Below are 17,118 nucleotides of genomic sequence, written 5' to 3' on the forward strand. Positions count from 1 at the left end.
GACATATATACATACATGTGTTTATATGCTGACCACCTCCATCCTTCCCTGTTATAATAAAAGAGTAGATCCACAGAAGACCCCAGAAGCACACAGAAAACATGCATGGAGGGGTCGGTTCTCGGAGAGCAGACAGATTGAATAAATCCCAGTGTTCCTAATTTCTCTGCCCTTTGGGACAATAAGTGCCAAATCACCACTGTAAATTAGCTCAGTTCCTTCTGCCTGCTGATGAAGCTATTTTACTTCCTGTTCCCAGCCAGCCCCACATATCACCTTCCTCCTAGTCCCCTTCCTTCAGGGCCTTTCCATCATGCTAGGATAACTAGTTTAGTTAGTTAATTCACTTGACAAATCAGTCACATGATTGGGTGGTGGGGAAAATGATCAAATTAGTTATTTGAATAAATCAGCCAGTCTTTTGGTAAACTATAAACATAGCTCTGGAGAGTTACAGCTTCAGAAAAACTAATGTTTGAGAATGACTTTTTAATCATTCTTTATGATTTTAGTCATTCTTTATAATGATTTGTGCTAGAAAAAAGTCCAGCTGTAACAGAGGGATGCCTGGAAGAAGGGGAGCGATGGTGGGGAGAGCAGACCAAAGACATCCTGTAGGGAGAGGAGGTAGCTCTACCTTGCAGTTAAGATGAAGAGGGGTTCATAAAGCATGAAAGAGTCAATTTCTATAAATTTTTTATTCCATAGAGTTTTATATAACGTTCCCCACATTCTTAGTGAGTATGAGAATTTGCATATGGAGCGCATACAAGGCAATGCATGAGTCAAAGGTGTCGTATTGTCATAGGGAATCAAAGCTACAGGAGGCTCAGTGGAACCATGCCTGGGCACAGCAATTCATCATGCCACGAGAATCATTACCTCTATTCAAATTTCCTCTATTCAAATTTAGCCTTCTATTCAAATTTCCTCTACACTTAAGCATTGATTTTACTCATTTAGAACTTGACATTAAGCTTTATGTCAGTAGTTGTCTAGTTATAAATTAATAATAATAATAATACCACTATATTACATTTCACAAAATATTTTCAGACCCAGAATTTAATTCTGTCCACCAAAAGTTAATCATTTATTTATTCAACAAATATGCATTGAGTAATAACCACATACAAACCAGTACTTGAGGTGTTTGAGATATGTCAGATATATCATTATCAATAGACAATGATCCCTCCCCTCAGGATGCTTACATTCTATCCAGAAAAGGCAAAAGCACAAATAAATAAATAAATAAAAATAAACCCAATAAATAGGATAACAATAAAATATAGTAGAAGCTGATAAGTACTATATTGAAGAAAAGAGCCTCCATTGGGCCCAGTGAAGGGGAGTGGGAGGGTAAGCTCTGGGTGGGTTCTGGGGTAGGTCAGGTTGTATGGTTCTCAGTGAGAAGCTGGATTTGAGCAGGCTTAAAGAAAGAAAGGGAATGAATTAAAGAGGCATCTGGGAAAAGGAAATTGCAGGTAGAAGGCACAGCTGGGAGAAAGGCCCAATAGTAGGAAGTGCCTGGTGGTGTAAACCCAGCCAGGAGGCCAGAATAGATGGAGAAGAATAAAAGGGGAAGTAAGGGGAGGGAGTCAGAATCAGAGCAGGAACTTGTGCTCAGATCTTCTAGGGTCTGAGGGTTTGTTGCAAAGATTTTGGCTATAACTATAAGTTGAATGGAAGGTAACTGCAATGGTACTACAATCTTGGGTGCTAAAAGGATCAGCCTGGCTGCGCATTGAGAAAGGACACAGAAGTGGCTGAGGTAAAGCCAGGATTACTGTTAGGAAACTAATGTAATAACCCAGAGGGAGAGAATGGATGTTAAGATGATGATTATAGCAGCAGAGTGGTTAGGTTAGCTCTGGCTGAACTCTAGATATATACTGAAGGTAGAGCCAGCAGGGCTTACTGATGGACTAGATATGAGAAAGTAAAATCAAGAAAGGAGTTAGTCAGATTGTTGGCCTGAGTAACTGAAAAAATGGAGTCTTTATCCACTGGAAAAGATTCTGTGTATTGTGTATGAGTGAATGTGTGTGAGTGAGTGTGTGTGTATGTGTGTGTGTGTGTGTGTGTGTATGGAATTGGGAAGGGAAGGAGTATGGATTATAATAGGAGATGCACAAAGCTTTGTGAAACTTGGAATGCAAGGGATGAAGAAAGATTTAAGTTGGTTTAGTAACTAACATACATCATGATAAGATGCACATTGAGATAACAGGATTAAAGGGTGACAGTGGAGACTAGGATGTTAGTTTTCTTGGTAGGGAGGAGGCATTCTTGGGATTCCCTTTTCACCCCTTGAAGAGGGTAGCAGGCCTGAGGCCATGAGGCTTCCTTGTCCTGGTGAATGGGTGGAGCCCCCAGGGGTGACATGATCTTAGACCAGTGATCCTCTTGATCTCTATGGGGAAGGGGCTCTACTGCTCTGAGTGTATGTTCTCTGTCATGACTCCTGTCATAATTGCTGGCCCTATAGTGATACGAATACTCAGGTGTTACAATAAGTTGTCATGCCTCATTTAAGCCCTGATGATGGGGAAGCATGAACTGAGACCCACTGCATGAGCCAGTTTCTACTTAGATCATGAATAGAAAAGGCCTAGAGAATTCATGGTATATAAAATATCAACAAGAGGGATGTAAGGGTACATTATTATTACCTCTGTTTCCAAAAGAGACAAAGAGGGGAATTGTTTGTTCAGGATCAAACATACATGTATCAAATATGAATATACAGAAATCTTTGTTTAATACAAGGCCCCTTCAATAAAATATGTAGAGTCATCTGGAAATACAGTTTGATAAAATTTTGCTATTTCTAAAATTATTATACTCCATAATGTTCCTCCAAATGTAAAAAGTCTGAAAAGAAATATATTAAAAAATATAGAAAGAAAACTATATTAGTAATGTTATTGCAAAGTATGTGAAAGATTTTAGTCAAAGAAATCTCTCTAGATGAGAAAAGCTCCTTAAAAGTCAAGGTAGAGGGCTTCCCTGGTGGCACAGTGGTTAAGAATCTGCCTGCCAATGCAGGGGACAAGGGTTCAAGCCCTGGTCTGGGAAGATCCCACATGCCACGGAGCAACTAAGCCCGTGAGCCACAAGTACTGAGCCTGCGTGTCTGGAGCCTGTGCTCCGCAACGGGAGAGGCCGCGACAGTGAGAGGCCCGCGCACGGCGACGAAGAGTGGCCCCCGCTCACCACAACTGGAGAAAGCCCTCGCACAGAAACGAAGTCTCAACACAGCCAAAAATAAATAAATAAATTAATTAATTAAAAAAAAAAAGTCAAGGTAGAGTTAAAGTCGAGGATTAAAGTCTTGGTGGATTATTATCAGGATAAGGTTATCTAAATTTTCTATTAATTAATAATTATTTAGCATTTAAGCATTTTAGCATTTGGTTAGCAATTATTTATTAGACATAGATATAGAGAAAGATGGTAGCAGAGTTAGCTTTCAATAATTTTTAAGAATTTTGTTGGAAATGTACAGAATATACTTTAAAAATAAGTCAAATATTATTATCATTTCATCATTCTGGTCATTTTTACATTGTATTTAAGTAGTAAAGTTGAATTTAAACCAATCATATAAATCACAACCTTACTTATTTCCCAAAACATTGGGAGGTCAATATCATTGTTCCATGTACAGGAATCATACTAAGTAGCTGAGACTGAGAGAGAGAGGTTGCTTGTTTGAAGTCTTACAACTAGTAAATGACTAGGTCAAAGAATTAGTTGAATCAGAATTCTGAGAAATTTCTACTCTAAAAAAATGTATCGATGCTGTACACCTGAAACTAACACAATATTGTAAATCAACTATGCTTCAACTAAAAAAAAATGTATCCAAAGATAAAGGAAAAAGTTGTAAGGGATAAGGCATGGGGCTCAGTGATATTAGAATAAGAGGAATGAATTTCATCATTCTCAAAAATTGACCCCTGAGTGAAGAGGATTTAAAGAGTAATTGAATAGTCATAGGAATCATGAATATATAAAGAGATGGTTCTGAATATATTAATCTAGAAGGAAATGGAAGGTTAAGCAATAAGAGGTATAAAGCAAGAAAAGAAGAAGCAATAAAGAGCAAAAGTGAGAGAGACAGAGACAGAAAGATGCAGAGGCAGAGAGACAGAGATAGAGGAGAGAATAAGAGAAGGAAAATAAGGAGGAGGAAAAAGAATTACGGAGCTGATGCTAGAACAATATTGGACTGTTCTGAACCAATTTAAGAATTGCCATTTCTAATTTTTAATATATGGAAGATTGGAATGAAGAGATTTTAAAAGGAATGAGACATTAAAATAAATGTATAGATATCTTTAATACGAGGTCCATTCATTTGAAGAAAACACATCAAGAAAGTATGTGGAGCCATTTGGGAAAAAGAGTGGTAAGACTGCTCCATTTCTAAAATTACTATTCTATACAATCCTTGTCCAAACACAAATATTTTATATTTTCTCTTTTGCCCCATGGGAAAATGTCCATAGTGACAAGGAATGAAGTGCTGACCTAAATGGGGCCATCTGTTGAGCCTTCACATATGTATACCCTCCATTCTACTCCAGGAAACTTTGCTAGGCTTGGGGTGTATCTTAGCAACAGAATTTTAGGAAGGATCGTCTGTAATGTTAGAAGCAGGGTGAAAATGACCCCTGGATGCCCAATTTTCTAACTCCACTTCTGTCATTGGTGGTAAGATAAGAGGAGTCGTGTCACAAATGAAAAAATAAGGTCGAAGAAAACCAGAGAAAAGGTGATTGAACGTGTAAATATAAGACCCATTTGTGATGTTGTAAAAGGAGATTTCACCTGCTTCATAGTCCAAGAAAATTCCAATGCAGCGAGGCCGTTCCAGGTGGAGGAGAGGAACTGATGGAGAGGCAAGGACCATGTACTCACTCCCTTTCAGTAGCCACATGGCCCAGACCCCGTTCTCAGGAGATGGTGTGGTTTCCCCCTTTCTTGACACTGTGTCTTGACAGACACCTAACCCCCATTCTGCTCTTTCTCCCACCACGACTTCCCAGTAATGCCTCCCTGAAGAGAAGTTCTGCAAACCCAGGATACAAGGCCATGTGTCAAATCGCTCAGGGTTGTTGGGGACATCCCTCCATAGTTCTCCATCCTGCACACTGCGCAGGTCAGCCGTCAAGAGGAGGCTAGGATGTGCTGTGGCGGGATCCAGTTTTATGTCAACTGCAGAAAGAATTTTGTGGAACATGTAAAAGAACAGAAAAGACTGGTGAAAACTTAGGAAGCCATGATATTGAGAACTGTCACGCCATGCCTCATTCTCCCTCTAATCACTCCTGGAGATAACAAAATATGTGTTTCACCTTGCAGGTCGATGAGTATATGCTTTATTGCTTTTGAGTGTATTCCACTGCTATGTCTGCATAACCCAGGACTCATTACTGCCCCAATTAAAACATAACCATTGATGATAAGACAAACCATGTGCATAACCATTTAGATTCCTTTTATCTCTATCCAGAGAACTTTGGAAGATCTTTGGTGCTCTTTGGAAAATCTGCATTTAAAATAAAATTTACAACTCCCTTGGGATTTTTTTTCTCCTCAAAGCCTATAGGAAAAATTCATTGGTATAAAATCCACCACTTTCAAAGCTATGTTACTATGGTAGGAAGAATTCTAAGATGAGCCTCATGACCTTCAGACCCTGCTGGTACTCTCATGATTCTGTTAATATAACAGAATGTGACAAGAGGGAGATTATCTGAGTGGGTCTAATAAAATCACCTTTTAAAATCAGAGAGGTTTCTTTGGCTATCAGGCTGCCACCAGAAGTGAAAATCAGAGAGATTTGGGTTTGATGTGTCATTGCTGCCTTTGAAGATGGAGTGGGCCACAGCTGAGGAGAAGGGGGAGTGACCTCCAACTGATAGATTTCCATCTCCTCCAGCAAGGAGATGGAAATCTCAGTCCCACAACTGCAAGGAACTGCTTTATGTCAACACACTGAATAAGCTTGCAAGTGGACTCTTCCCTGGACCCTTTAGAGAAGCCCAGCCTGGTCAACACCTTGATTTTTCATCTTATGAAACCTTAAGCAGAGATGCCAGCTGATCCCATGTGGTTATCTGATCTGAAGAACTGTGAGCCAATAAATGGATGTGGTTTTGGGTAGCTAAGTTTGTGGTAATTTGCTATGCAGCAATAGAAAACTACTGCTGATACTGTGAAGGCCCAGTGAGATTGATATGAAATTTTATTTGTACATATAATTAATAAATAAATCTACAAATGAAATGACCTCAGTGAAGAAGGGAGGATGTAAAATATTCAGTGTCCTTTTTTTTTGGTAAACATTCAAAAATAGTAAATTTCATTAATCATATATTAATTTTTAATATACTAATAACAAATACTAATATGCTGACTGTTATTCTTATTTGTCTCTAAACCACTTCTAGCTATCTTTTGTTGATACTCAAACCTGAATGGGTCACATAAGTAGTACATCATCTATACTATCCCATGGAACCACCCTCAAGGGTGCCATTATCATCCTCATATTGTAGATGAGGAGACTCAGAGTCCAACAAGAGATTATGTGATTTTCCCAAATTGTATGATTTTCCTGTCATAAATAATGGGGATTGAAAAGTGGGTCTCCGTGGAACTGTGTTAGGCCTGTTTAACAGATGTCATGTCATCATGCATCATTCCCACTCCAGCACACTTATTTGCTCCATTTATAAGAAAATAAATCTGTGAAATAGTTATTAATACATCTATCTCCAGTTCCTCTCCCTACCTCTTCTTTCTTAAACTCAGTTGCTCACCAAGATGGAATAATATCTTAAGCAAACTATTCCTTCTTCCCAGTGCTCCATGCATTGATAAATGATCAGTCCTTAAAGTTCACCTTAAATGACTTTTCTGTAGCACTCAACACTGTTGAGAATCCTTTTGTCCTGGGAAACGTCACTTCCCTTTCCCAAAGACACCAGTCATCATGCTTTCCCTCCCTCTCCACTGGCCTCCCCTTCTTGCTCTCCTTTGCTGTTTTCTCCTCTTCTCCTCCATCACTGCTATTCGAGAAGCCAATGGTCTCAGGATTGGGACCTCTTGCCTCTTTCTCAGATCACTTCTGATGTGTTCTGGGGCTGGCAGGCACATTGCATTAATTAAATTCCATTCATACGCTTACTAAGTCCAAATATATATATCTAGCCTAGACTTTTCTCCTGGAACTCCATATTTGTAAATTCATCTGTGTACCTGACATCAACATTTGGATATTTAACATTCATCACAACATTGATGTGTCTAAAACCCATTTCCCTTTTTCTGCCTCGCCTGCAGCTTTACCTGTCAATGTAAACAGCAATTTCATTACCCAATTCTGGAGATTTAAACCTTGGAATCATTCACCACTTTTCTCCTTCTCTGACACCTCATATCTAATCCAGATCTTGCCAGCTTTGCCTTCAAAATACCAAGATTCTGTCCATTTCTCTGCACCTCCAGTACTACTACCCTTGTCCAATGGACAATCGTCTCTGATTGAATTATTACAAAGGATCCTAACTGGCTTTCCCACATCAAGACTTGCCTCTCTGTAATTTATTCTCAATAAAGCACACAGAGTGATCGCCACAAAACATTAATCTAATCATCCTATTCCTCCATTTACAACTTTTAACTGATGTTCTATTTCACTTGGAGGTAAAGCATTGCTCACAGTGGCCTGCCTGTTGGGTCCTGTGCTACTTGGACTTTTTTTGGCCTCTCCAGCTCTCCCCTCACTCACTCCACCACAGCCGCACAGAACTCCTCATAGCTCCTGGAATGCATCTTCCATACTTCCATCTCAGGCCTTGACACTCATTTCTGATGCCTGGAATGTTTTCCTCCAGATCAGATATTTGCTGAGTTATCCCCTACTGAGTGACGTCTTCCTTGATGATCAAATTCCAAATTAGATGCTCTAACCCCAGAACTTCTGGCCACCCTTAATTTATTCTTTTTTTCAATATTCTGTATCATCTTCTAACATTCTGTGTATTTTGCATAATTTAAGCAAATATATGCAACATGAAGCTGTAGATTTGTAAGTTGATGTTATTGTTCAATTTTATATTCTAATGTTTAGAAGAGTAGCTGTCATAAAATACACAATATTTGTGGAATTGATTAGTTAATTCAGTAAAAATAATTGGGAATATGGAGACACTGATTATGAGAGTGTAGTAACTTGCAACATTTCATGCAGTTAGTACATATTACTTTGCCCATCAGAACATTGATTAAATCATTGAACAGGACTGATGAAATGGGTTTTCTCATCATGGGACAAAGTGGTTTCCCTGTAAGTAATAAAGCCACTATTTAGCCACTGTCTGTTTTCATTACTTGGTATAAATTGAATATAAAAAAGAAATTAAAAGTATTGAACCGTTACTGTTTTAAAAAACAGCATAATAGGACCAAACAAACTAATTATAACACCACAGAGCCTACAGAGAGTACTTAAATATAATTGACTGAATATTTTTGGCTTTATTAACTATCTAATTTAAGAAATTCATCAAATTGCCAGATAATAAAATAATCCAAACCTTATATTATTTGATACACTGCAATGCTTTCATATATTGATGATTTTTTGTTTTCAAATATGTTTCATTTTGTCCTCCAAACAATACAAATTTTTAGCATTTTATAAACAAGGAAATGGAGATTGATTAGAAATAATGTTACTTATATCACAGCTAATATCACTTTCAAGCCCACCATTCTAACCAAATGTAGCTTATATGGGTGTCAGTGACTCTGATATTCTTTCATACTATTCAGAAGTATCCCAACATTCTTTTTTTTTTTTTTTTTTTTTTTTATTCTGCGCACGGTGCTATCTCCCTTCCTCCCTTATAGTTTGGCATAAACGTGTGACTCACTTCTATCGATAAAATCTTCAGGAAAGCCATGTGTGCCACTTCGGAGTAGTGCCTGATTCATCATAACCTTGCCCTTTTCCATGGCTACCAGCAACAGGAAGGAGGTGGGGCTCTGTCTGCACGGGTTCCCAGAGTGAGATTACGTGAAATTAAAGCCTCCACAATCTAGTAATCAACCTAAAACATGATCTCGAAATAAACCTTTCTGATTTTAGCCACTAAACTTTGGGTTCTGTTTGTTACAATAGCCTGACTGCTACAGTAACAAATTGCAATAAGAGCCAAATTCCAGGTGTCATAGTTCCTCAAGCTCTAAAATGCAGCCTACCTTGGAACTTTCTCAACATTTCCCTCATCCCAGGGATGCGACACATCGTCTTCAGCTCCATGGGGATGGTCTCCGGATCCAGCCGTGTAACACTCTTACTTCTGAGAAGAGCGCAGAACCCACAGTTCTCAGTAGGTTATCCACCAACCTCCCCAGCCTCTCCCAACCCATTCTTTGATTCAGAAAGTAAACGTACCGGCTCAAGGCTCCTCCCGCACCCTGAAAGTGAAAGAGAAACACAAGTAGGTGTGAGTTAGACCTCTGAACTGCTTTTGACAGACTGGGGACACACCATGAATATCTTTTTAGGAATTACTGGAAATCATTAATTATTAAGGTAAAACTATAAGCGACATGACTCTGTCTTAATAAAAACTAAAAACAGGCTGTTGTTGAGTTTTCTCATGAATTTAAAATAATATAATCAGTTTGCCTCTATTAAAATAAAATCAGACCACACAAAGTTTAGATTAATTCCTATAACATCTATTGGTTTATCTATTTTCTGAATTGATAATTCTGACATTTGGATATTTTAGTAAAGAGTTACATTCTGTGAATGTAATTAGGGTAAAAAGAGATTCTAAGTATCTGCAGAATTTATTTGAGTAACAGTGAAAGGTTAGACATAAAATGTTGCTCTCAATGTCCTTTTAAGAAAACCCTAAATTCCTCATTCCTTGAACCAACATACCATGTCTAAATTACCTAAGTGGATAAAAATAGAAGTCATTAATATCTAGCAACATTTTATCTCAGAGTAGATTATTAAATAAATCACCTGCATTGCATTTCCCCTCTCCCTCTAAAAAATAGCCACCTGTCAGATTAATTTTGACAGGGCATAAAAACAGGGAAATGATTAGCTTTACTTTTCATCGGAATGACAGGCCTTGTTTTTGGCCATTGCGGGTGAAATATAGCTTACTGGTACTGAGAAAGAAAGGGAAAAGTGGGTATAAAAATGAAACTAAATTATTTGAGAATATATTCTCCCTAAGATTTATATTATAAGACATTTTAACGTTTCTTCAGTGCTAATAAATGATAACTTTATATACATTGTGTTTTGAGATATGGTAAGATGAGATAATGAATATTATTGAAAATGCCAGAGTTCTTGTGTTTATTTACTGTCTGAAATTTAGAAAATTTATTCCTTTCTGACAGTTTGCTCACTAGGAAGTGGGCATAGCAATAATAATAAAGATAATAACAATACTAATAACAACAACACAAGTTTTACTGATATATAGATATATTGAAGACAAAATGGGACAAATTAAATAAAAATGTTTTGTAAATGCATTCATTTAATGACCCCCCACTCTGTAACCAGTGCTATTTATCACAGTACTTGTATGAGGATAGGAATTGCTTAGTTCAGAAATCCCTAAATGAGGCATTGGGGATGAGATACAATGAAGCATGCCCAGAAAATTTCTATTGCAATGAGTTCTACCATGATAGCATGCACCCAGCAACAACGACGACTTTCTCAATTCACTTGGGATTTAATGCCTTCAAGGAGGATTAAAAGGAAATATTTCCTTTTCCCTGTTATTTGTCTCTTTGCTCTATAATCTCAAATATATTGTGGGCAAGCTGCATAGAGCCCAGGTAATCTCTCCCTACCACACCTGGAACAGTCATGCAATATGGGCTAGAAAATTAGCATTTGTCTTAAAAATTAACATGCAAATTTCAAGGTGGACAATTTAAAATATTACTCATACTTTTGGCTATTGGCATTTAAATGGGTTAACTAGACTTTTTTGGATTGGCCATCACTGAAATACAGCAATATCATCATTGACCGATTTTGAGGTTATAGATTGTCCTTTTTCTGTTTAATCATATGTAAATCATTAAATTGATTTTAGTTTTAAAAATATTTAAGTTTTGTCTTTAGTATGAACTATTTTATATGATTCTCTAGGGTCCCTTCAGATTCTGATGCTAGGATTAAGAATTAAGATGCTTTCCAAGTAAATTCTAGGGTGCCCTTTTCCTAAAGATCATAAATGCTTAAGGTGTTTGTCTCTGAAAGCTGCTATCTGTCCCCTTGTTCTCAGGTCTGCCCATCCCTCCCCTCCCAGGCACCCAGCCCCACCTCCAGCAGACCCAGGGCTGGGCGCTGGCACCTCTCCTCCAGCTCCTCTGCCAGATCCTTCAAGGCCCTGCTCTGATGAACCAGCCGGTTCTTGCTCTCCCGCAGTCTCTGCAGGGTGGCTCGCTCCTCCTCCTCCAGTCTTCTAAGGTGCAGTTGCTCCTCCAGGGCTAGTAAGCCACGATACTTTTCAAACTCCAACCTGAAGCGTTGCCTCTGCGTTTCCACTTTCTCCTGGAGTGACACAGTGCATCAAATGATCAGCAGTTGGGGCAGAGCATTTGGCTTCCACCTTCACGGATGGGATGACGAAGCTGGAGAAGGCAATGTCTGGCGTGATCTCATCTTCATAACTCTATGAACGGACCCACTGCATTTTAACAACATGCAGAAGCCAGAGACTACTCATGAGAAGTGGCCTGCTAGAGTTTTCAAACTTAGAGTTTGAGAAATACTGTTGGATTTGGGTTCCCATTTCCATGGACTTGAGGACAAGGCACTTTCATATTCAAGTTTCAGTACCATATGTAAAATGGGGGAAAAGAAGGGTCTGGGAATTAGAATTAAATATCAAACTGTTGAGCACAGTGACTAACATAGAGTAGTTGCTCAATAGAAGTTAAAATTTACTATCAGTCACTGGAATGAGAACAGTGTGGAAATAACTGAATTATGAAGAGAGATTAAAGAGACCTGGATTTGTAAATGTGAATAAGAAAAGGTTTAGAGATTAGAAAATATTCCTCAATAATGTGGTAATCATGAAACTATAAGGCTAACATTCTCTGCAGAGCCAAGAAAGAAGTTATTCTCAGGCCACTTATTGCAAAGGTTCAGGGAATTCATCTTGATTTCTACCCAAATCTCACCTCTATAATTTTTTAATAGACCTAAGGAACACATTTCGATACAGCATTAATATATCTAAATTTTATTCTCTGGAGACTGGTATGTGGAAAAGTAGCTTTAAACTAAGAATAAGAGGCAAATTGCCCTCCCATAGTCTCTCCATATTTTGAATTCTCTGGTCCATTATTAAACATTATACGATTTTGGTTCAATTTAAGAACACAAGCTAGTGCCTTTAAAAGAATTCTAATAACGGTTTTCCTCAAATTTCATAAGACTCAACTCTTTCCTCCAATTTCCCATTTCTGCCTCCTTCTGCCACTTTCTAAACAACTAGATTCATATAATTCTGACCTCTTTAAAGTCAACCAACTGTGAATTCCATATTCTGCTCTGAAAGGTACAACTCATTGAATTTCTCCCCCATTCTCCGTGTTGGAGGCTGTGCTATTGAGGAGTGGTGCTAATAACTCAGTCATTGAAAAAAAGTGGAATTATGTTTGGGTCATGAGAGATGACATGGTCCAGAAGGGTTTTAGTTGCAATTCACTGTTCTCTCATATCATCCTTTTGAGTACTACAATTATATCTACAGATACAGAAAGGCTAAGGGTTTTCACAGAATTTAGAGTTTATTTTATTAAGCCCATGCTTGTTGCTTTTGGCTCACATAGATACATTCTCAAAGGTAAAAATCATGCTAGTTTATTTGGCCTAGGACAGGGATCTTAGAATCATCTCTACTTTAGAATAATCAGCGGAGGGTTCAAAAAATGAAGGAACCCAGATCTCAGATATGGAATTTCTGATTTTGTAAATTTGTGGTCAGGTCAGGATTAAAAACAATTGACTTGGATTGTTAGCATAAAAAGAATAAAAATTATCAATAAACATCACTATCAATGAACTTTACATATAACATACATAACTATGGGAAAAGATAAGACTTATCACAGGAGAAAAATATGGCAAAAATAATCCTTATGAAAATATTGTCAGAAAACAGAGTACAAGACAAAATTTTTGAGAAAAGAAGAAAGAATTATAAAAATAAAAGGGTTCCTTGGAGAAGGACAGAGAAGAGAAATATTCTATAAAATAGATTCTATATATAATACATATTATATAAATAAAAACACCTATGTAATTTCTATATACAGCTTCTCAATATTGACCCTATTGACATTAGACCAGGTGATTCTTTGCTGTGATTTTTTGGGGGGAGAGGTGACTGTCCTGTGCATCGCAGGGTGTCTAGCAGCATTTCTGGCCCCTACACATGAGATGCTAGTAGAGCACCCACCCCCTCCCAGTTGTGACAACCAAAAACATCTACAGATATTACAAAATATCTCTTGGAAGGCAACACTTGCGCCAGGTTCAGAATCACTCTGTTTATGTTTGTGTGTGTGTATGTGTGTATGTATAAATAGGTAAGAGAAAAAAAGAGCTCATGAGGGGCTTCCCTGGTGGTGCAGGGGTTAAGAATTCCCCTGCCAATGCAGGAGACATGGGTTTGAGCCCTGGTCCAGGAAGATCCCACATGCCGTGGAGCAACTAAGCCCATGCGCTGCAACTACTGAGCCTGTGCTCTAGAGCCCGTGAGCCACAACTACTGAGCCTGTGTGCCACAACTACTGAAGCCTGCATGCCTAGAGCCCATGCTCTGCAACAAGAGAAGCCACCGCAACGAGAAGCCCGCACACCACAACAAAGATTAGCCCCTACTCGCCACAACTAGGGAGAAAGCCTGCGCGCAGCAACGAAGACCCAACACAGCCATAAATAAATAAATAAACAAACAAACAAATAAATAAATAAATAAATAAGAGAGCTGATGAGGTATAAAAAAGAGAAAAAATGTTTATGAATGACTGAAAAAGACTGAAAATTCAGACTGTCTTTCTATATGTAAGATGATGACTATTAGCCTGTATTTCATATATATAAGTGATGTGAAATATTTACTATTTCATTCATCTAACAAATATATATTTTTTAAACTAGTACTGACAGTACTAGAACTCTGTTCTAGGTGATGCAGTGAGTTAAGATGAGTAAAATCAAGTGAGTGAGTAAGATCAAGATCAGTAAAGTTTATTTACAAATTGGATTGGGGTAATATTAACAAAGATAAAAAGAACACAACTGTACAATATAATCTGAGGGGATGAGGTGATCCAGGGTGAAACTGAGATTTTTTCTTGAGTACCTATGTAGATGGAACAAAAGTGCTGGAGTGCTGGTGGAAGAATGATTTAGTGACCCAAATTTGGATCCTTCAAATAGGCTAGGCTCCTGAACCCCAATATTCTCTCACCTTCCAAATGACAGTTTTCTTTCCCACATTGGCCTCCTGAGTCAAGGCTTCCTCCATCTCTTTCCTCACATGTTCCTGGGCCATCTGGAGCTTTACCTGTTTGGGAAGATATGCTGCAGCCGTTACAGATACTCTCATTCAGTACTTAATATTGACTGGGTGTGGGGGGAAATACAAAGATGAGCTAAAACAGGCCCTAGAAAACATATAAAAATGTTCGACCTCATTAATAACTGTTAAACATAAATATGTTTTTAAATGTTGATGCCAGATGGAATCAAAGATGTATCTAAAAGTGTGTTCATTGTATTTTAAATAGTAAAACTCTAATTAACCAAAATGTTAAAAATACGGGAGTGAGAAAAATTTTATTTTCACAGGATGGAATTAAAATAAGGCGTTGCAGAATATTTAATGACAAGAAATACAAGTATAAAGAAAATTAAAATAAGTATACTTCATGCAACTTTGCACCAAGTTTGAAAAATAAAAATGCTTATGATGAATATATAAAAACTAGGCAGAGACCAATGAAGATATATTCAATAAACAAAATCTCATATCCTAATTCTTGGTTGAAAAGTGACGCTATTCCTTATATCTATATATTTCAACTGCTTACAGTTATTTATTACTGTATAATCAGAAGTGTATTTATTATATTTGGCAGAAGAAAACTTGTAAGTTAATATTTACTAAATGAAAAAGAAATACAGAGTGTCATAAATCTTACAAGGGGTAGAAAAATAATTTAATGAAAAGTAAATCTCTTTCAACCCTAGGACCCCTGCTAGAGGTAAACACATGTATTTTATTTACAGAGAACACACACAAAGATAGACACATACACACATTTTAAAATTCTTCCCAAAGTCATTCAATAAGTCTCAGAAAAAAAAAAAAAAAAAACTAGCAAACAAAAAACGAAATTCTTCCCAAAGTCATTGAACAAGTCCTACACATCAATGTTGTTCTTTTTTAAAGATAATATTCTAAGGTAGAGCACATAAAATGGCAGTAGAATCCATGGAGGCATTTAAAAAGATGAAGAAACTAGCAATTTTTTTAGTGTTTGGAAGGAATAGAATACTTCAACACTTATGGACAAAAGAAATTGTAAGCAAAAGCAAGGAGGTAAAAACCTGTGGCATGTTTGGGGACAACAGTGATTAGGCTAGTTTTGCTGGATCAAATGGTTGGTTTAGACAAGAGCTATAGTAAGAGAACTTAGGGCCTTAGAATGTCTTGATTGATAGGCTAAGGAGTTTAGAAGATATTTATTTGGTATTTAGTTGAAGAGCTACTGAAATAGAGAAAACTTCCTTAGAAATATGACATTATCCATGCAATATATAGCACCTTATGGATTAAAAGAAAAAAAGGCAGGAATATATTTCAAAAGTCTAGCTAGAAAGTAGCTAGCAACTGAATTTTGCAGAAGACAACCAAAATCAAGAAGAAACACTAAGAAAGATATCTCTTGGTAGGTCCAGAGGGAAGTTGAGGGGAAAAAAATCACAAACCTTGATTTAGAACAATCAAAGTTAAAATAATAATTATTATTACTAATTATTGTATTATTATAAATTATAATACATAATATAAATATGCAAAACATCAATTATACATTATTAATAATAATTTATTAATTTAATTAATTAATATTATTATTTTAGAAAGTTGATATTTGCACTTTATTTCATTGTGATAGTACTTCAGGTAAAGGTCGGTAGATTAAAGATGACTTTAACCCCTTTTGTGCTAGCAGCCGTTCCCGATGTTGAGAATTTAAATGTGTTCAGAATATGTCCAAAAACTTTTGATGAGCACCAGCAGGGAGAATCTTATTCATAGGGTTTCACAGATGTCACTTTTGTGGGCCAGGTACTCCAATATGAGTCACCTTTTCATTGAGGATGTTCACATCAAAAGTCCACAAATATGAGTTGACTAGAGAAGGGCCTGTGTGCTTAGCTACTGGATTTCTACTTCAGAGTAACATGCATTGGCAGGCTTTAAAGGTGATCAGAGCCCTGTGCCCATCCAGACACTATTCTTAGCAAATGTTCAAACATGAAGGTTGCTTTATGCACCCCAATGTTCACTGCAGCACTTTTACAATAGCCAAGACATGGAAACAACCTAAATGTCCATTGACAGATGAATGGATAAAGAAGATGTGGTACATATATACAATGGGATATTAGTCAGCCATAAAAAAGAATGAAACAATGCCATTTACAACAACATGGATGGACCCAGAGATTATCATACTAAGTGAAGTAAGTCAGACAGAGAAAGACAAATATCATATGACATCACTTATATGTGGAATCTAAAAAAATGATACAAATGAATGTATTTACAGAACAGCAATAGGCTCACTGACTTCAAAAACAAATTTATGGTTACCAAAGTGGAAAAGTTGGGGGGAGGGATAAATTAGGAGTTTGGGATTAACATATTCACACTACTGCATATAAAAGAGATAATCAACAAGGACCTACTGCATAGCACAGGGAACTCTACTCAATATTCTGTGATAACCTATATTGGA

At 37.3% G+C, this 17,118-nt stretch overlaps 1 protein-coding gene across 4 annotated transcripts in view; it reads right to left on the minus strand.

Moving 5' to 3' along the window:
• The window catches only part of TRIM58 (tripartite motif containing 58), a 122,615-nt gene that overhangs the window by 4,994 nt on the left and 100,503 nt on the right, over positions 1-17,118 (minus strand). For 2 of the 4 annotated variants that reach the window (XM_082379385.1, XM_082379384.1), the window contains 5 exons: positions 14,562-14,657; positions 11,396-11,626; positions 9,479-9,501; positions 9,283-9,383; positions 1,065-5,226 (listed from right to left, as the gene is read on the minus strand). In XM_082379385.1, coding sequence (XP_082235511.1) covers positions 4,637-5,226; positions 9,283-9,383; positions 9,479-9,501; positions 11,396-11,626; positions 14,562-14,657 — 1,041 coding nt within the window. In that variant the 3' untranslated portion in view covers positions 1,065-4,636. Of the gene's footprint in view, positions 1-1,064; positions 5,227-9,282; positions 9,384-9,478; positions 9,502-11,395; positions 11,627-14,561; positions 14,658-17,118 lie in introns of those variants that run through there. The other 2 variants (XM_082379387.1, XM_082379386.1) reach the window with 2 other exon arrangements.

This window comes from Balaenoptera borealis (assembly GCF_965194805.1).
Source record: "Balaenoptera borealis genome assembly, chromosome: 2".
NCBI classification, from domain to species: domain Eukaryota; kingdom Metazoa; phylum Chordata; class Mammalia; order Artiodactyla; family Balaenopteridae; genus Balaenoptera; species Balaenoptera borealis.